Here is a 20817-nt window from a genome sequence, read left to right as displayed (position 1 = left end):
ATGTAACTATTAGTGTATATTAGCGTATTTATTATCTTTCTTGAATAGTTTGGACGTGGTTAATATATTTGATGTAATGTTTGTCTGTTGCTTGTCAATGCCTTCATTTATCTTGTCAGTTTATTCCGCGATAAATATATTGACATGATCAACAGTTTGTCAATTTTCAGATGCCTGAGACGTGGAATGATGTGATAATTCAGTCTGATGTGTGTGATGTTTTTTAAGTGACCTTTTTGTGTATTGAAATCTCCCCCTGTCGCTCTGCAGACTGTGGACGAGCTGCTGGTGGTGTGGAGGATGAAAGTGAGTCGGAGGCGGGCTGGATCGAGGGTGCCGCCATTCTCCTGTCCGTTATCTGCGTGGTGCTGGTGACGGCATTCAATGACTGGAGTAAAGAGAAGCAGTTTAGGGGCCTCCAGAACCGCATTGAGCAGGAACAGAAATTTACTGTTGTCCGTGGAGGGCAAGTTATCCAAATTCCCGTGGCTGAGATTGTGGTCGGCGATATTGCACAAATAAAATATGGTAAGAAGAGATTATCGTCTGTGTTATTGAGATCATTTGATTAAACATGTTCGGTGGATAAAAATAGAAATCTGCCGCTTAAGAATGTTTAGATATTGCGCAATCCAAGATTAATTAGAAAAACAATATCACAGTTTAAATTGTTATTACACTTTTCTTCAAAATTAAAGACCTGATTATATATATGTGTGTGTGTGTGTGTGTGTGTGTGTGTGTGTGTGTGTGTGTGTGTGTGTGTGTGTGTGTGTGTGTGTGTGTGTGTGTGTGTGTCAGGTGACCTCTTGCCTGCTGACGGAGTCCTCATCCAAGGCAACGATCTGAAGATTGATGAGAGCTCGCTCACAGGGGAGTCGGACCATGTCAAGAAAACGCTAGAAAAAGATCCAATGCTGTTATCAGGTAACACGAAGCTTCAATTTTCCTTTAGTTTTCAAAAGTTCTGTCTTTACTGGTTGTTACAATACAGTGAAGTGTGTGATCATTTAAAGTTATTGAAAACAAAACTGTAAGTGGTATTTTGCCAGACATTTTTAACATGTTTTTTAAAGAAATGATCTGACATCTGCAAAACGGACTGAGCCGAGTGACCTAAATAATGCAATACACATCCTCTTTAAAGACTGGCTTTGTGTCTATTCAATCTTTATTCAAATTAAATGATGGGTAACCTTTGTTCAGATTCATCATCTCCAAATGCAATCATTTTTTTACATGCTTTTAAATTGGTCACATGCACACAAAGGTCAGTGTGACCCTCCTCAAAACTGATTTAAGCAATTAAAACTGAATCATCCATAAAGTGCTTTGATTTCTAAATCGCTATTTGTATATAATCTATTTATAATCTTCCGTCTTCAGCTCAGAATTCTTGGAGGAATTTATTGCAGACCAGCATCTTCCATTATAACTTAAACTGTTTTCAATCATTTATTTACTCAAAGTATTCACTAAAAATCAGCTCGGAGCAGCTGATTTGTGGTTATGTTACGTTATAACAACAAATATTGAACCCCAAGAATTCATCAGTGTCATAATACGCCAGTGCTTTTTCAGAAAAGTCTGCCTGAGATTGAAAGTGAACTGGTGTCCCTGGTCTGCTGCTCAGTGCAATCAGTCATCAGCCGTCCAACATTCCCGAGATGTAAAGCTGTTGTAGTTCTGGTGGTTTTCCTCTGTGTAGAGAGAGTCCATTCAATGTGCATAAAGCCTTTTCAACAGTGTTTGTACTGTCAGACAGCATTGTCTTTCCTGCTGAACTCAGTTCCCCAGAAAAATGGTGTGCAGGGGGAAACACTTTTTGTTCAGTCCATCTGGCTCTCTATTGGCAAAACTCCAAGACAGAGGAGTCTTATGTGTAGGTGTGTTTGTGTGTTTACGCTGCTTTTTGATTTCCCTTAGCACAGGCTATATCCCCTCTCAAGAATGAAAGAAAAGCATCTTCTAATTAACACAGGCATGAAAAAACGTCTTAAATTCCTCCGACTTCTCTCTTGTCAATGTCTCAGGGGTTTCATTCTCTTTTTCTCTGACTTTAGTTTGTGTTCTCTTCTGTTATTTACTTTTTCTGCATAAATTGATAAAATCTTTCAGTGTTTTGACAAGAATAGAGAGCCAGGGATATGCAACCTTGATGCAGGCTCTCTGAATTTCATTACGTCACCCAGATTGACAATTGATTCAAGCCTGTTGATTGAAGGTTTGGAGGGTATTTGCAAGAGAGACCGTGCTTCTTCTTCTTTACTCTCTACTCCACCTTTCTTTTGTTTCCCTATTTATTGCCTGTATTTCATTTTTTTTTTTTTTGCCTTGTGTTTATCTGAAGATACTATTTGAAACCCTGGCTAAACCAAACATCTTCTCAGCACAAGTCAAAGCAAAAAATAAGAACAGAAATGTCTGTTTAGTCGGTGATGAAGCTACTACCAGTCTCTAAAAAGACATATGGTATATAAGTAAGTTGGTAACATAGTGAAACATCGGCCATTTCATGTACTGTTCTTATATTTCCCTACTTCCTCAGCTGACATTTTGTTTTCCTCTTCTGTTCAAAGGCACCCATGTAATGGAAGGCTCAGGGAAAATGCTGGTCACTGCCGTGGGTGTCAACTCTCAAACTGGAATTATCTTCACTTTACTCGGGAGCGCCGAAGATGATGAAGAGGAAGAAGAAGAGAAGAAAAAGGAAAAGGAGGAGAAGAAGAAACAGAGAAAAAGTAAGTATGCTTCACTTCTTGTTTCACCTTTTTTTTTTTGTATTGGTATTGAGCAGTAAACCTAGAATACAAACACACACACACACACGTTTGCTCACATGTTTGCACAGGCACTTTCCTTTTTTTAACCACCATTTCTGTATTTCAGAAGATTCCATCATCTCCTGTTGAGACTTTTGAAAGCAGAGAGACTTGTGCAGAGCAGTCTAGTTCATAGAGCAGTTGTATACAAGGCACACTAAGGACTCTGGTTCGACGTTATTTAAAAAAAATCATTTTTTTAAGAGATCACTTGTTAAAATAGTGGTTTCATGGTAATAATAGGTTATACTTTTTTTTGGTCAATTAATCGGTCACTCCAATAATTGTTTTAACTCTTCTTATGGAAGTGGTGACTAAGTTGTGCTCATTTAAATCTGAAAATTGAATCAATAAGAATTGGTAGAGGGGAAAAAAAAAACAAATCGATTCACTTAAGTATTGAAATTCTCCTTTTTAATACACTGATTTATGAATTGATATGACATTTCTTATTGTCACTGAGCCAGTGTCATGAATGCAAGCAGCTAACAGTCAGCCTGGGAGCTAGCCAGTTACCTTGTTAGCATCAGTGCGTGAACAGAGTGAACCGGAGAGCTGTTGGTTTGTTCAAAATACAGCTGAACTTCGCCGGTATCCGCCGTACCGTGACTAAAACCTCATGTTTACTTAACGCACCGCCAACGGTTTAACTTTCTGCTGACAGCCAGTTGCTAACTGTTGTTGTCCGACTGTCTGTTGACCACAAGCTTCAAGTTCACCGAAACTACTGTACATCAGCACCTCCGACCTGAGACTAGCCCCGAGCTTCACAATATAATCACCAGTGGTTCTACTTTGATCAGTTTCATTAACACAGAGCTTTATTTCACTACAATATACCCGAATGTCATTACGCCGCTACAACAGAAGACTATATTGACCTGTGCCCTACTGACCTTTTAAGTGGTTTTGCTAATGACAAATTGTGTTTTGCATTGATTCAAGACAGAGCCAAGGGGTTTATAGCAATGATGCTGCTGGGAAAAAAAAACCTCAGAGACTGACTGACATGTGATGTGCATTGTTTCAGGAAATGTGACTTATTATATACATACTCTGTACGATTGAACTTTTTCTGATATTTTTGTGTTAAAAAAAAAAAAAAGTAGACAAAAAGCACAATGAATCATAATATTGAATCTTTACATTTGTAGAATTACCAGTGCTTGCAAATCACATTACATATTGAACTGGTAACGAGGGTACTGTGATATATATATATATATATATATATATATATATACGGATCAAATCTGGGGATGTGCGTTTCGTCCCAGTGCTAGTAAGAATGGTTGGACTAACTACTCTATAAAAAAAATCATTTATATATCATAATTGGGTTATTACTTTGCAGGAATCTCAGGATTTTCACTCTGATTACCAATTATATACTGACTACTACTGACTCCATGATCTATTTTTCCACAGACAAGAAGCAGGAAGCATCTGTAGAAAATCGTAAGAAAGGTGTGTTACATGCCCACACACATACTGACACACAACCATAATTGCCTTGCAGCTTGGCGCCTACCTTTTAGGTATTAGCCTTTAGCTTTATCAGTCTCCCTCCCCATTTAACACCGCTGTGTGTAGTTTAAAGCTTCCAGTCTGTTAATAATTGGCTTCAGTGTTTTTTTTTTTGTTGCAAGGAATGAGGAGCATATTTTGCATGACCCCATGTCAGTGTATAGTTAGTACGGGCTGTTCTTGGCTATCCATTGTACTGTCTGGCCCTCCCTTCTGTCCCTCTCTCTCCTCTTTTCTCCTCTTTCCATGGCACATTGTGCTTTGAGCAGCAGGTGCTACTGAATCCAGTTATAGCGATTAGTGATGAGGAGATTAATGCCATGCAACAATTCTGTGGCCAGAACATCTGCTTTCCCACCCATCTCTCTCTCTCTCTGACTCTCCCTCAGGCCCCACAATTTGATTTCTATTGATGTCCCAAACTGAACTATTTGGAGTCAAACTGTGAGTCTCGCACTGGTGCAATTTCAGAATGACAACAATGATAATGAGGCTGTTTAGTGGCAACTCAGCCAGCTAGCCAGGCTTGTAGCCCTTCTGGGACAGTATGATCAGTAGTGCTTGGGTCTGTGACCACAACCCTGGCGCTGGTCCCTGGTGCACAGATTCCCGCTGCCTGCCAGGAATCAACAGTAATCCTTTAGACTGAGATTACACTGACCATGGAAGTGCAGAGCAAGCCACAGCAGCTGCAGTGCCCAGTGTTCCTGCTCCCTGCTACATACAGTGGTGTGAAAAAGTGTTTGCCCCCGTCCTGATTTCTTATTTTTTTTGCAAGTCTGTCACACTTAAATGTTTCAGATCATCAAACAAATTTAAATATATTAGTCAAAGATAACATAAGTACACACAAAATGCAGTTTTTAAATGAAGGTTTTTATTATTAAGGGAGAAAAACAAATTCAAACCCACATGGCCCTATGTGGAAAAGTGTTTGCCCCCTAAACCTAATAACTGGTTTCAGCCACCCTTAGCAGCAACAACCGCAATCAAGCGTTTGCGATAACTTGCAATGAGTCTTTTACAGCGCTGTGGAGGAATGTTGGCTGACTCATCTTTGCAGAGTTGTTGTAATTCAGCCACATTGGAGGGTTTTTCAGCACCAACCACCTTTTTAAGGTCATGCCACAGCATCTCAGTAGGATTCAGGTCAGGACTTTGACGAGGCCACTCCAAAGTCTTCATTTTGTTTTTCTTCATCCATTCAGAGGTGGACTTGCTGCTGTGTTTTGGATCATTGTCCTGCTGCAGAACCCAAGTTCACTTCAGCTTGAGGTCACGAACAGATGGCCGGACATTCTCCTTCAGGATGTTTTGTTAGATGGTAGAATTCATGGTTCCATTTATCACAGCAAGTCTTCCAGGTCCTAAAGCAGCAAAACAGCCCCAGACCATCACACTACCACCACCATATTTTACTGTTGGTATGATGTTCTTTTTCTGAAATGCAGTGTTACTTTTACGCCAGATGTAATGGGACACACACCTTCCAAAAAGTTCAACTTTTGTCTCGTCAGTCCACAGAAGATTTTCCCAAAAGTCTTGGGGATCATCAAAGATGTTTTCTGGCAAAAATGAGACGAGCCTTAATGTTGTTTTTGCTCAGCGGTGGTTTTGGTCTTGGAACTCTGCCATGCAGACATTTTTGCCCAGTCTCTTTCTTATGGTGGAGTCATGAACACTGACCTTAACTGAGGCAAGTGAGGCCTGCAGTTCTTTGGATGTTGTCGTGGGGTCTTTTGTGACCTCTCGGATGAGTCGTCGCTGCGCTCTAGGGGAATTTTGGTCGGCCGGCCGCTCCTGGGAAGTTCACCGCTGTTCCATGTTTTCTCCATTTGTGGATAATGGCTCTCACTGTGGTTCGCTGGAGTCCCAAAGCTTTAGAAATGGCTTTATAACCTTTTCCGGACTGATAGATCTCAATTACTTTCTTTCTCATTTGTTCCTGAATTTCTTTGGATCTCGGCATGATGTCTAGCTTTTGAGAATCTTTTGGTCTACTTCACTTTGTCAGGCAGGTCCTATTTCAGTGATTTCTTGATTGAGAACAGGTGTGGCAGTAACCAGGCCTGGGTGTGGCTAGAGAAATTGAACTCGGGTGTGATAAACCACAGTTAAGTTATGTTTTAACAGGAGGGGGCAAACACTTTTTCACACAGGGCCATGTGGGTTTGGATTTTTTTTTTCTCCCTTAATAATAAAAACCTTCATTTAATAACTGCATTTTGTGTTTACTTGTGTTATCTTCGACTAATATTTAAATTTGTTTGATGATCTGAAACATTTAAGTGTGACAGACATGCAAAAAAAATTGGAAATCAGGAAGGGGGAAAACACTTTTTCACACCACTGTACATTAACAGACAACACCATGATACTGTCCATACCATCGTACTCTTGATAGAACGTTTAGCATTTCCAAATTGGACAAGGGCATTCTGTGCTTGTAAAAACACTGCATACATTGCACAGGACTCCAAAATATTCCATGATAAAATGTGTCAGCGCAGCAATAGCATCAGTGCCCAGCACAGCTAATGATTTTATCATGGTGAGTGACACGGCAGAGGCCAGCCCCTGCTGGCCTGCCGGCCGCCTCTCCTCCTCCTTTTGCCATTAGAGGCTTTGCGTCTCCAAGGTTACCTGCTTAGATGTGGGTTTGGGATTCCCGTCAGTTCTGCCAGCGAGGGAGGGGGGTCCTGAGGGATGTTCAGGACATTCAGGACTGACAACAACTGCTGTGGTGGCTGTCGAAGGAGGAAGTGATTCCTCAGGCCTGTGTTACCAGCAAGTTAACCTGTTCTTTAAATCTCTAGGTGGGAGTATGGTAATTACATTTCCTAATCAGATCACTGCAGACATAATTACAGTGACATTTCCCAAGTTCCATGTAAAAAAAAATGGGGAGCAACAAGGCATGTTAGAATTAGCAGTCATTTATCATCTCGTGTCTTCGAGGAAATCACTTTTCATGTTATCGTTTATCTTGAAATAAAGAATTTCATGGGATTATTTTTGAAACATGCCCATCATAGTCATTTTGTCAGTTTTTCCTCAATTTGCCAGAATTTTTACCTGTTATATCAGATAATCGAATAAGTTAGAAAAGACTATAAATCTAGTCAAAACCTATATTTGATCTAATTGATCTTCTGAACCCAATCACAACAGGAAATCTAGAAATTGTTTCTTATTTTCTGAATGTTAAAGGTGAAATGTATAAATGAAAGAACGTTTATTTTTTTTATGGGTGTAAGTTTGAGAATACAGTGGGTTTTTTTCCAGGTCTTGTAAATGTTAGCAAATGCACAAATTAAATAGGCTTCATGTTGTTCCTGACTATAAATGACGGTTCTGTTCTGTTCTTTCCGCTATGCTGATTTGTTAACTGCTCCACTGGTTTGATCAAAAAAATAATTTTCATTTCAGTCAAGTGCTCTTCATGATAAATCCTGAAATCTGTTTGAAAGCCCTTGAACACAGCGTTGCTTTGTATAAATATCACATTGTGCACATTATTTTTTGCCTACATCACTTGACACCAGTAAAATGTAATGGCCAGTGCTTTTTGGTGATTGTCAGGCCATTTCGTTTGTCAATTTTGTTGTCATTATTCTCTTTGCCGCAGCTAAAGCACAGGACGGTGCTGCAATGGAAATGCAGCCCCTGAACAGTGATGAGGGAGTTGATGCAGAGGAGAAGAAGAAAACCAACCTGCCAAAGAAAGAGAAGTCTGTTCTCCAGGGCAAACTGACCAAACTAGCAGTACAGATTGGAAAAGCAGGTGAGTCAGACAAATCTAACTTTTAATAATGTTTTCTATTCACAAATACTTTCATAATAAGTATTATATTAGTACATGCTATCCTCATGAGTGAACATCATCTTTCTTTCCTTTCCCCTCAGGACTAGTCATGTCAGCCATCACTGTTATTATCCTGGTGGTGCTGTTTGTAGTGGACACCTTTTGGATCCAGAATCTGCCCTGGGTCAAGGACTGCACGCCCATTTACGTTCAGTTCTTTGTGAAGTTCTTCATTATCGGCGTCACTGTTCTTGTGGTGGCTGTTCCTGAAGGCCTGCCACTCGCTGTAACAATCTCCCTGGCATACTCCGTTAAGGTAAAGTCTTTTAGCCAAGTGTGACCCGTGCCAAGGCTGACCAGCTTACACTTTTCAGCCTATTAAAACTAGCAGGCCATGCTGTTAAGACTTTGCTAACTGATACCCTGAAGCCAAGCTATGATCCCCTCTGCTGATGTTGTTAACCAACAGAGGGCTTTACCCAATTAAAGAGCTATTCATTTTGCTTGTATAGTAGCCCCTGAACACGTCTTTGTCCTTCAAGTTAAAACTCAATCATTCATGTTTTTAAAAAAATATATATTTTTCAACAGAAAATGATGAAAGATAACAACCTGGTGCGTCATTTGGATGCCTGTGAGACTATGGGCAATGCTACTGCCATCTGCTCTGACAAGACCGGTACTCTCACCATGAACCGCATGACCGTGGTGCAGGCCTTCCTGGCTGAAAAACACTACAGAAAAGTCCCTGATCCAGAGAACATCCCCTCCTCCACTTTAGACATCCTGATTCTGGGCATTGCAGTCAACTGCGCCTACACTACTAAGATCATGGTAGGCAGCATGGCTCTAAAACTCACTGTATAGCAGCAGGAATATTGCCTTGTTTGGCTTTTGGAACTTACTTTACTGTTTTTTTGTTTTGTTTTGTTTTTTCAACAGCCTCCAGAGAAAGAAGGGGGTCTGCCACGACAGGTGGGTAACAAGACCGAATGTGCCTTGCTTGGCTTTTCTACTGACTTAAAACGCGACTACCAGGCTATCCGCAATGAGATCCCTGAAGAGAAACTGTACAAGGTCTACACCTTCAACTCAGTTCGCAAATCAATGAGCACTGTGTTGAAGATGGCTGATGGCAGCTACCGTATGTTCAGCAAAGGAGCCTCAGAAATTCTCTTAAAAAAGTAAGAAAACTGTTCTCATCTTTCGTGTTCAGTACATGTTCTGTGTTTTATATCTTGGACTGTATTATATCAGTGGTTCTCTTTGGATTTTATACTGAAGATACATGCACTCGTGATTAGGTCTGTCCACATAAATTATTTTACTCAATGAAAGGTGATTCAGTAGTTTTTGATCCAGCTGGCCAGACTTTGCAGTAAATGATGTGAGTAATGGCATAAGCAGCTAAGAAGTTCAAGTGTATCCCACCCAAGCCCCTTAGATTGTGACTTAAAAACAGGCGCTGAGAAAATGAGCTGGTAACAGCTCCGTAAGCCTCTTAACCAAGCAGGCTTCTTTTTAACCCACAGAGAGCTTAGTGTGACTTCTTACGACTGCAGCTCACCATTCACATGCTTTGTCTTCTCTTCCTTTACCCCTTTATCTAATCTAAATTACTTTTTTTACACTCGCAAGTCTGTACTTATCTCCTTCTTCATCCATGTTTCTCTACTCCATCACTCCTACTCCTCCTCGGATATTTTTCCCTCCTACACTTGTCCGGTCTTTCTTTTCATATTTTAAAATATCCCTTTTCCACCTCCCAGGTGCTATAAAATCGTGACGGCAAATGGTGAGCCGAAGCTGTTCCGCCCACGGGACAGAGATGACATGGTTAAGAAAGTGATTGAGCCCATGGCCTCAGAGGGCCTGAGGACCATCTGCCTTGGATACAGAGATTTCCCTGCCTCTGAGGGCGAGCCCGACTGGGACAACGAGAATGATATCCTCAGCGGACTGACCTGCCTCTGCGTGGTGGGCATCGAAGACCCCGTGAGACCCGAGGTTAGTGGCTACACGTGGAGTACAAACAGTGTAATCCCTTGAAGTTGTGTCATAATTTTTGTTTTAATTGAAACGGGTAGGAAGAGTGATGTCATACACTTACTGGTGTCACAGTGGAAATATAACGCTTGATTTGCATTCGCTAAAAACATGAATGTCACTCGCAGTTTCATCAGTGTGAACGCAAATAACCAAATTGTCCTCAAAAGGAGAATCTATATCCAGAAGTTGAGGTGTTGGCTTTGAGTCGACATCAACCTCTAAAGATAAATCCCATAGCGGGACGAAATCTTTCAATGTGGAGCATTTGACAGCTTCTTCAGCTGCACAAGTCGCAAGGTCAAGCAGCTCTGTCCCTCTGGATGTAGGTCTGTACTGTTGTCTTAATCAGTTCCATGTGTCATAAAACATCTCCTGCTCAATCTCAGGTTATGCTTAAAAACATGTAGTTTATATGATGTCCAACCATGTCTGAAGGAGAAGCAGCCACTTTGAAAGGTTGAGTGAAAAGCCAGCTGTCACAGAGGAGAGAGAGACGGGATATTTATAAAATACGGGGAGAACATCCTCAGTCTGTCCTGGAAGGCATTCGCAGTGTTGCACTCAGGTGTTCTCAAGGAAAGGGACAGAAATAATTGTGCCTACAATGACAATCCAGAGGGAACCCTGTCTTCCTTCCCCCGATTGTACAACAGGGCAGTCACTCCTCGAGTTAGGTGTGAATGTCAAGTTGTCAGTTTCAGAAAGTTTCAGAAATGGTCAGATGGAGACCCATGCCAGTGTTGGAAAAGGTGAGATAAGGGGACTTCTTAAGTTATTGGACCATCTGACAAGCACTACTGAAGGAGCTTGCTGGCAGCTTGAAGGGGCTGCCTCTTACTGGACTGTTGGCCACTCAGACTCTCTAAGTCAAGCAAAAGCATTGAGTGATGCTATGTCAGCCATTTTTAAATCCCTTTCATTATTGCATGCCATTACTGGAGTGATAATACGGAGGTTTTAGAGGGAGTGGTTCCATTATAAGACCAGATGGTTGTTGTGTGAAAGAGGACTCAGTCATTAGCTTGCTAGATGCTCAACTGTCACTTATATCGTTTGGCTGTCTGCCATTGTGTACCAGACACTGAGCTTGTTCCCACGAAATGATGCTGGAGTGTTTAAAGGGGAGGCTGTAGCTCAGTTGGTAGAGTGGGTTGCACACTAATCGGAAGGTTGGTGGCTCAATCCCAGCTCCTCCTGTCCACATGCCTAAGCGTCCTTGAGCAAGACACTGAACCCTAAAAAAAAATTGCTCCCAATGGGGTACCATCGGTGTGTTGTAAGTTGCTTTGGATAAAAGCGTCAGCTAAATGAAATGAAATGCAATGTAACTTGGTCAAAGCAATGCGAGCTGCGGAGTTTGCCATTCCAGATGACCACTTCACAAAACAGTGAATCATTTGATTCAGTTTTTAAATGCATATTTATACTTTAACTGAGCTCTAATTGTGAAATCCCCAGTGATGTGATTTGCTCCTCTTTTTGGTTTCCGCTTCCCTTCAGGTCCCAGATGCTATCAGGAAATGCCAGCGCGCTGGCATCACGGTGCGGATGGTGACTGGAGACAACATCAACACGGCACGAGCTATTGCAACCAAGTGTGGCATCCTACTGCCTGGGGATGACTTCCTGTGCATGGAGGGAAAAGAGTTCAATCGCAGGATACGGAATGAAAAAGGAGAGGTGGGCCACAGCAAAATACTCTTGCTCAGAGACTGTTGAAAAATGTGCTGTTGGGATTCTATTAGGGTTTTGTCTCATGTTTCTAGATTGAACAAGAACGCATTGACAAGATCTGGCCCAAACTACGAGTACTGGCTCGCTCTTCCCCCACAGACAAACACACCTTAGTGAAAGGTAGTTATGTTTTGCTGTTATGGGTAAAAAGTGAAAAAGTGAAAAAGTACATGTTTTGTTGTTTTAGAAGTTTCATTTCAAATATTCATGTTTTTTTTTTTTTTTTCTATTCTAGGTATTATTGACAGCACAGTGATAGAACAGAGACAAGTAGTAGCAGTGACAGGAGACGGTACAAATGATGGTCCCGCCTTGAAGAAAGCGGATGTTGGCTTCGCCATGGTGAGTTTTCTATATTTACTTTCTTTTAATGAGACGAGATGATAAGATAACCCAGCTCAGTTTTTACTTTCAACATCCGGCTCCAGTTGTATTCCACGGTAACTTGACATCTCAAACTATTTTCTAAGTGGGCCACAAATGTTCAGTCGAGAAGCGCCAGAATGTTCAATATTTTGTCCCCAGATGCAGGGAGATCTTTGATCATCATCTTTTTGCCTCCAGGGTATCGCTGGGACAGATGTCGCCAAGGAGGCGTCTGACATCATTCTGACTGATGACAACTTCTCCAGCATTGTGAAAGCTGTCATGTGGGGACGAAACGTCTACGACAGCATCTCCAAGTTCCTCCAGTTTCAGCTAACTGTCAATGTGGTGGCCGTCATTGTAGCATTTACAGGAGCCTGCATCACGCAGGTAAGTCTCAACATAGTCTTGTTTAAAAAAAAAATCGATTACATTGTTCTCCAGCAAGAAGGCAGAAAACGTCTTAAACTGTCCCGAAACAGTTTTGTTCACTGTCACACTGTGAACAGTTACTCGGTACAGCAGGCAACAACAGATGGAAAGAGCTGAATCAGTATCAGAGATTGGTCGAGTTCTCAGCTCATCGCAGCCTCGCAAAGATCCAGCAGTAAAGTCTGAGGACAAACACGGGATCTGATGTATAATTTTCAAAATCTGGAAATGAATGTCCTGCACCTTTTTAAACAGGCTCATGTACAATATTTTGTTTGTACAATCGCCTATTTTTTTTTTTGATAAGCAAAATATTCCGTATATTGCGCCGCCGTTATTGTCTTGATTTCCATCAAAATGTTGTCCTGTGAATATAACTCTTCATTTTTTTTGGCAGCATTTGTACGTGTACTGAAACCAAATGGCTGTCATTTCTCACTGAGAATTTTGTTTTCCACCTGCCATCAGCCTCAGATCTCGTATTAAAATGCACACTCCTCGGCGCTCGCGCTCCCAAAACGTGTGAACACGCCGTCAGTTATGCAGCAGACAACTAAATAATTTGTTTTCGATGTGCACTTTGGATCACGTCAGGTGAAACATCTTCTGATGTTCTCAAATTCAAGATTACGTTCAAATGTTACCTTATTTGTTACCTCCCTCTCTGCCTCTAGGACTCTCCACTGAAAGCGGTGCAGATGTTGTGGGTCAACCTGATCATGGACACCTTTGCCTCCCTTGCTCTGGCCACAGAGCCCCCCACAGAAGCCCTGCTGCTAAGGAAGCCGTACGGTCGTAACAAGCCTCTTATCTCCCGCACCATGATGAAGAACATCCTGGGTCAGGGAGTTTTCCAGCTGATCCTCATCTTTACGCTGCTGTTTGCTGGTAAGAAGCTCCTCTATATCTGAAAAGTTAGATCTCTTTGTGCGCTGCACCGGTGTGCTGTGATTTTCCGGAGAGAGTCCATCCGTAGACTTAAGAAAAACAATGTCTGGTTTTTCTGCAGGAGAGAAATTGTTTGACATTGACAGCGGGAGGAACGCACCCCTCCATGCTCCACCTTCTGAACACTACACCATCGTCTTCAATACCTTTGTACTGATGCAGCTTTTCAACGAGATCAATGCCCGCAAGATCCATGGTGAAAGGAATGTCTTTGATGGCATCTTCAACAACCTTATCTTCTGTAGTATTGTCTTTGGTACCTTCATTATTCAGGTAAAGTAGACTGAAGATTTCCGTGGCTGACTTGTCGAGCTTTTCCTGATTATGCTGGTGTTTCATTTTAACCATCTAACCCAAATGTTAAATCCAAAATGCTGCTCTCTGATGAACCTCTCTTCCTGCTCTTCTAGTTTGTCATAGTGCAGTTTGGAGGGAAGCCGTTCAGCTGCGTGGCTCTGACCATCGACCAGTGGCTGTGGTGCACTTTCTTAGGCTTCGGCTCCCTTCTGTGGGGACAGGTAAGACAATGCAGCCCAGCTTCACCTTCAGTTGGCGTCATACAAAAATACGGTGTGACACTGCCCCCTAGTGTTGGAGTTAGTCTAGTGGATGCCTGACGGTGTTGAAGAGGTGGAACAGTACAGTATGTTCTACTTCTGTGAAGAGATCAGTAATAGATCTTAATGTAGGCAGCACACGTACGTTCAGTGTTGGTATCAAAGATATTTCATATTTGTATTTTCTATTTTATCATATAGCCATAATTATTTCATAATTAACTCAAGTGGAATATGCGTGAAATATATTTTTGATTGTTATATTTTAGCAAAAAAATGAATTGCCTCTTGAATATTTCTTAGACTGAAGGTTGAGATGTTCTGTTGCTGACAATAGCAAATGAATATTTGATGCAATTCTAGATTTCTCTTCTTGCCTGCAGAGCAGAGCAGAGCAGTACTGTACTCCAGGGCTCCTTGACAACAAACAAATAAACGGGGCTGCACTGAGTGCGAGGACTCACAGACCTAAAAAAAAAAAACAACAACCACCATGTAGAAAGACCAAGATTAGTGGTTCCGAAGCAGAGCTTGCAGAGCTTGCAGAGCTCGCGGTGCTCGCGGTGCTCTGTCCCCTTAAGGGACGGATCTTCGCCAACGTGGATAGTGACAGCAGCGGCACTCACGTTGTCCGAGTCTTCCGTTCTGAGGCGGTCCAAAGGGCCGGTTGGGACACACTTGAACCATCCCAATGCATCATTTGGCCTTCAGCAGAATCACTGACCCGAGTTCTGCTTTTCCGTAGTTAGGATGGGTCAAAAGCAGACGGCGTGTTTTCCAAAGAGTTTCAGTTCAAGTGCATCTTAACCTGCGGTCGGCTAAATAGAAGTTAGAAAGTCTTCTGCTGCGAGCTCGAATGTGATCTCTTCTTATTCTAGCTCGTCGTGTCCTCGGTCTACTCGGTGGATGTCATTTAATATGATGTGTGGTGAATTATTGTGATGGAAAATAAATGAGGTAAAGGAGGGCTTTTTAAAGAAACAAAACAATCAATTTGATTTCTCAGGCATCTGAAGCATTTTCAATGTTCCACTCCCAACATGTGTCTGATGGAACAAACATGACTCTGTTTTCATTTAACAGAGGCTATTTTTTAGTTTTACTTACTTTATTCACACGTAGCCACCACCTGAAATGTGTTTCTACCTTGTCTTCAATTTTTTTTTTTTTTTTTCCACTTGTAACTGTGTTCACAGTGATTACGACTGCGTAAGAACCTTTCTGTTCATCAGCAGCACTCCTCTTCTGAGTCTGTCATTAAACCACATCTCATCAAACTACGCGTCTCACATCTTCCACTTGGCCGGACAGCTAATTTTCAGGGTCGCTGGCTGCTTAATGTCTGTGATGTACCCAGACGGGGCTCGTTCTGCCTTAATGAAATGCACACCGAAGAGTGTAATTTCATCGCAAGTCGGTGTCGCTCATCTGCGTCCTGATGTTTTCCAGGTAATCTCCTCAATACCCACCAGCCGCTTAAAATTCTTAAAAACGGCAGGCCACGGCACGCAGAAAGAGGAGATCCCAGATGAGGAGCTGGATGAGCTGGATGACATGGAGGAGATCGACCACGCTGAACGGGAGCTCCGCCGAGGCCAAATCCTTTGGTTCCGAGGCCTCAATCGCATCCAAACTCAGGTAACAATCTTCGGAGTTCCTATTTACCGCTCGGCGCCGCACCCGAACACCAAGGGAATCAAAAGCCATAAACCCTTTAACTCTCTATTGCTCTTCCAGCTTAAAAATCTTTTGTTGGTCTCTCTCGGCACTCTTAAAGAATGGCTCGTGCCCCAAAAACAAAAAGCTCTTCCTCTTAATTTTTTTTCTGTTCTGCTTCTGAGCTAAAGCAGGTTTCGTACGCCTATTTTCAGTCTGAATCTATCTGCAAAAACCCAACTAGTTTGAAGGTACTGATGAGAAGCGAATTGGACCGGATGGAAAGCACGATAGAGCAGCTGAACGTTCAGAGTGCTGGCACGGCTAGAGCTGGAAGTATGGAAGGATTCTGCAGAGAAAAAGCGTGAAAGCGTGAGGTCAGATTTTGGAGTCAGTTCTCCCTCCGATCAGTGCCTTTAAACCTGTCCACCTTTTTCCTTCACTTAACTATAACACTTAAATCCAATTTCTAAGTGACATTTTTTTTTTCTCTCTCTCTCTGTGGTTACTGGTGCTTTTTCTTCATTTTTTTTTTTTTTTTTTTTCTTCTCCTCCTCTGGCTGTGTTGTGTTTTTATTTCCTCTGGGCTTTTCTCCTGTCACGCTGTCTGATTCTTTGCAGATGGATGTAGTGAGTGCTTTCCAGAGTGGAACTTCCTTTCAGGGGGCTCTAAGGCGGCAGGCCTCCAACTCCAGCCAACAACAGCACGATGTAACCAATGTTTCTAGCCCTACACATGTAGCCTTTTCTACTACTACCACTTCTGCCACTGCCGCCAACACCGCTTCTGCCACTGTGGGGTGTGAGTGCGTGTTCTCCTTTAGTGCATGAGACTTTTTTTTTTTTTTTTTTTTTAATATATATATATATATATTTTCTTCTTTTCTTCTAACATCTTCCTCCTCCGCTCTCCTTCTCACCTAACGTTGACACGTTTACTCTCTCATGCTTCTCCTAATGTTCCCTCCTGTTCTCTTCAACAACAACAACAAAAAAGACACCAAAACCACATCTTCCATATTGCTTCGATAACACTGCTGTGTATATATATATATATATATGTACCCTGTAACCAGGTCGCTTCTAGTGTCAAGGTGTTTTTCTCTGTGTCATCCTGTTTTCTGTTCCGCTTCTGCTTCTGGTCTCACAAATGGAGTTCCTTTACGGTTATCTCGAGAGTGGGAGGGGAAGGGGAAGGAGGGGGGGGATGTGTATTTTACTATTTGATTTAAAAATTAAAAATAAAAAAAAATGTTCTGGATTGATTGACAGTCACCAGGTTTGTCTGCAGCTGCCTCAGTCTGTGCTGTGCCTCTGTAGCACTCATGGGTCTTTGTCGCAGCTCTGTAGTCCCTAACCGGGTAAATGTTTTGAGTATACGCCCATGATCACGGTCTAAAAGCACTAGAGACAAACCACGACACGGACCCCTGTGAGAACGTGTGTCGGCGGATGTCTTTGTCAGTCGGCGGTGAAACGGTGACCTTTTTCTTAGCCGTGGATATGTGTTGGGTTTTTTTTTGCCGCGCGTGCGAAGCGAGGGTTCGCTCGGAAAAGGCTCCAGTAGCACCCGCAGGTAAAAAAAAACAACAACAACAACAACAACAACCAATAAGCTGCAGTTTGTCGCGTGGAAGATCGCCGTGCCGCCACGCGGATCGTTTGGCGCCGGTATCACCAAAAGGCTTTCCTCTTTTGACCTCACAAGGACCGCGTGCCTGCTGACGATGACTCCCTTTTCTCTTTCAGATCTCGCCAGACAGATCGATGTACCGGCCGTGGATTTTTAAATGTCTTGCAGATGTCAAATGGAATAAGTGGCTGTGGTGCTTGAATGCAAACACGTTGGGGCTTTTCCCCAGACACATTTTAACAGCACATCCGATGTTGTTGAAAACGTATGCAACGCCGCATTAACATCCAGGTGTCTTGTTTTAGGTGGAACCTCTCGGAGGGGAGGGGACGGGAGGGGGTGTGGGGGGGAGGAGGAGGAGGAGGAGGCGGGACAACGGGCATTTCCCTGTTTAACTTTTCCTTTCAGGTGCTCTTTAACAAGAGTTTTCTTCACGTCTCTCTCCATGTGAATACCTGTTTGTCGGCAGAATGTGTCCACGCAGCAAAAAAAACAAAAAACAAACAATGAATCCCACTGACTCCCCACGTATTCTCCTTTAGATTCTGTGAAATGTGTCATGGGCTATACTCAAAGGTTTACTACCATTGAACACAAAAGGTAGCGCCGCGCTCTGCATGGGTTCAAAAGTCTCCGGTCTCGTTTGTGAGTTTTTCCTCTTTGTGCTGTTTTGGACATGTTAAACCAGCTTGTAGACACGCTTGGCTGCCGCAGCTTCCTTTTTTTTTTGTTTTTGTTGTTGTTTTGACTCCACAAACATAAGCAACAACTGACCACCCCTTTCTTTCTCTTCTGTCTCTCATTTGGTTTGCGTCTCTGTCTCTTTCTCTAGTTTCTCTCTCTCTCTCTCACTCTTTGTCTTTCTGTCTCTGTCTTTTTTGCCTCTCTCTGTCATTCTGTCTGTCTCTCCTCTGGTTTCTATCACTGTCCTTCTCTCTCTCTCTCTCTCTCTCTAGTTTCTGTCTCTCTTCCCTCTCTCCTGAGCATGTCCAACAACAGTGAACTCTTGATTAATCCGAAACGGACATCTACCAAGTGTTTTGTGAAATACTACCACCGTACTTACCAAAACATTGGATTTGACTCTGGTTCGTACCCTCGAGACTGAAATCACGACATTACTTTTTAAAACTAGTTTTTCTCCAAGCACAGAGTCGAGCGTCGGGTTTGTCTCCACCGGATGCAACTGCAGTTTTCTGTCTCTCAGAAACACTTTTTTTTTATTGTTTTATTTTAACGAACCCTCGATTTAAACCGGCTCCATCACACGTCACCGTAACATCAAACCTTTTTTTTTTTTTTTGTCCCTCAGCTCTACCTGTAATTTACATGCGTGTATTAGCGTGTTTTTTGTTTTTCCTACTGATTAGACTTTAAATCCACGTAGACTTTATCATTTTCTGTCATTTCTGTACAGAGAGAAACTGAAATCGGTTCAACTGAAGAATACCGGTTGCTTTTACGTTCAGATGGAACTAGTTTTATGGCTGACGTAGTTTAGACGACGGTTGAGAACAACAGGGTGACCAGTGTTACAAGTTGTCATTTACTGCTAGGAATAACTGCACACCTGCACGTGTCTCTGAGAGTTCCCCCCCCCCACCTCGCAGATTTTTGGTTTTAAAGCCCCTAAAACTCGACTTGTTATTGACCCAATAAAACCTGCGCCTCGTCTTTTTTTTTTTTTTTTTTTTTTTTTTTTTAACCCGTCATGTTATCCAGGTGTTAAAATGAAACGCTGCCCGTGTGTCATGACTGAGACCAAAATGTGTGCCTCTCCCGCTCCCCGTCCCTTCTCCCTCCCTCCCTCCCTCCCTCCAGATCCGGGTGGTGAATGCATTCCGCAGCTCCATCTCCCTCTATGAGGGGCTGGAGAAGCCCGAGTCGCGAACATCCATCCACAACTTCATGACCCACCCCGAGTTTCGGATAGAGGACTCCGAGCCCCATATTCCCCTCATAGACGACACCGACGCCGAGGACGACGCCCCCACCAAGCGCAACTCGGCCAGCCCGCGCAACGCTACGCCCACGCCGCCCTCGCCCTCGCCCTCGCTCTCGCCCGCCCCGCCGGTCTCTCCCTCCCCAAACCAGAACAATAACGCTGTGGAGAGCAGCAACCACCTCCTCCCGGAGGCGCCCAAATCAGGAACCCCCTCGGCCCCGGCGAGCCCGCTACACAGCCTGGAGACATCCCTTTGATCTGACCTCCCCGCCCCCCCGCCCCCACTTCTACCCCCCCACCCCCCACCCCACCCGCTCCACACCTTCACCACCTCTTTTCTACCCGCCACCAAGGAGCTCAACTCAGACAAAGAGGAACGAACACTCGGGAGAGGAGAGACGAAGGGCTAGATGGAGAGCGGGGTCCTGTGTGAGCTCGGCTTGGGCCGGACTTAAAGGACAGGAAACATTCAGAGGAATGTACGGCTTGGTGTGGATTCTTTGGTCTTCTTTTACTTTTTGGTTCTTATTAATACCCCCGCTGCAACACAAAGGACTCTTGTCTTCACCCTCCCCCCCCCCCTCCCTCCCTCCTTGGTAACTTTTGTTTTTCTCGGTAACAAGGGGTGATTATAAACTCAGATTGAAAGTGACCTGTTTTTATTATTCTATTATTATTACTATTATTTGAATTGAGAAGGGGAGGTCTTCCTCCCGGCTTGAAGATCGTCTGTAAGAAATACGAAAGAACCTTTTAGCTTCTCTTTTATCTGAATGGTGTTGTATATTTATCTCTTTGGCCCTCGCTCATTCGAAACTTATTTCTGCTCCATCGGCTGTTAATATTTTGAGTTATTTATGTTTTTTGGAAAAAAGCAGGTCTGTTTACAAAGTTTGTAGATACTTTTTTTCTGTTTGTAGGCAAAAGAGCTTCCTGATGTATGATGCAGAATACTAGGACAGAATAAAAAAAAAAAAAAATGAATGAGAGGATTATTTCAGATACTGCTGTATTTTCAGGAAAAAAAAGGGTGTTTCTATTGAAACTTAACTATTTTTGCCTGCAAGTTTTATTTGTTATATATTTGTAGATAAATAATAGAAACCTTCTAGCCAAACCGATAAACACTAAGGCTTGTATAGAAAAAGAGGTCCATCGGACGAGGTGTTTTCACTGGAGACAGGACGGGAAAGACAACTAGGGCCTCTGTCCACTAACATTGCTATAAATATTTACTTCTTCCATTTCTTCGATAGTTTTCATGTGCACAAAACCTTCTGGAGTTCTGGATTTTCTTTTCATTCATTATGTTGTGTTCAAGAATTTCCACATGTTGAAAGGTT

At 42.7% G+C, this 20817-nt stretch overlaps 1 protein-coding gene across 6 annotated transcripts in view; it reads left to right on the top strand.

Moving 5' to 3' along the window:
* atp2b1a (ATPase plasma membrane Ca2+ transporting 1a) overlaps positions 1–20565 on the top strand; it is a 39869-nt gene extending 19304 nt beyond the window's left edge. For 3 of the 6 annotated variants that reach the window (XM_069700331.1, XM_069700330.1, XM_069700332.1), the window contains exons 4-22: positions 271–528; positions 802–927; positions 2580–2741; positions 4251–4289; positions 7978–8133; positions 8256–8470; positions 8746–8988; positions 9097–9338; positions 9924–10161; positions 11704–11883; positions 11970–12057; positions 12173–12279; positions 12502–12693; positions 13410–13623; positions 13745–13956; positions 14094–14201; positions 15690–15878; positions 16518–16607; positions 19351–20565. In XM_069700331.1, coding sequence (XP_069556432.1) covers positions 271–528; positions 802–927; positions 2580–2741; positions 4251–4289; positions 7978–8133; positions 8256–8470; positions 8746–8988; positions 9097–9338; positions 9924–10161; positions 11704–11883; positions 11970–12057; positions 12173–12279; positions 12502–12693; positions 13410–13623; positions 13745–13956; positions 14094–14201; positions 15690–15878; positions 16518–16607; positions 19351–19731 — 3440 coding nt within the window. In that variant the 3' untranslated portion in view covers positions 19732–20565. Of the gene's footprint in view, positions 1–270; positions 529–801; positions 928–2579; positions 2742–4250; positions 4290–7977; positions 8134–8255; positions 8471–8745; positions 8989–9096; positions 9339–9923; positions 10162–11703; positions 11884–11969; positions 12058–12172; positions 12280–12501; positions 12694–13409; positions 13624–13744; positions 13957–14093; positions 14202–15689; positions 15879–16517; positions 16703–19350 lie in introns of all 6 variants that reach the window. The other 3 variants (XM_069700334.1, XM_069700335.1, XM_069700333.1) reach the window with 3 other exon arrangements.
* The last annotated feature ends 252 nt before the right edge of the window (positions 20566–20817 follow it).

This window comes from Brachyistius frenatus, unplaced genomic scaffold (genome assembly GCF_029030835.1).
Source record: "Brachyistius frenatus isolate BFR_SWC_R1_liver_20210118 unplaced genomic scaffold, ASM2903083v1 Contig_33, whole genome shotgun sequence".
NCBI classification, from domain to species: Eukaryota; Metazoa; Chordata; class Actinopteri; family Embiotocidae; genus Brachyistius; species Brachyistius frenatus.
Note: the sequence above shows the minus strand (reverse complement) of the source record. Positions and strands in the feature narration are given on the sequence as shown.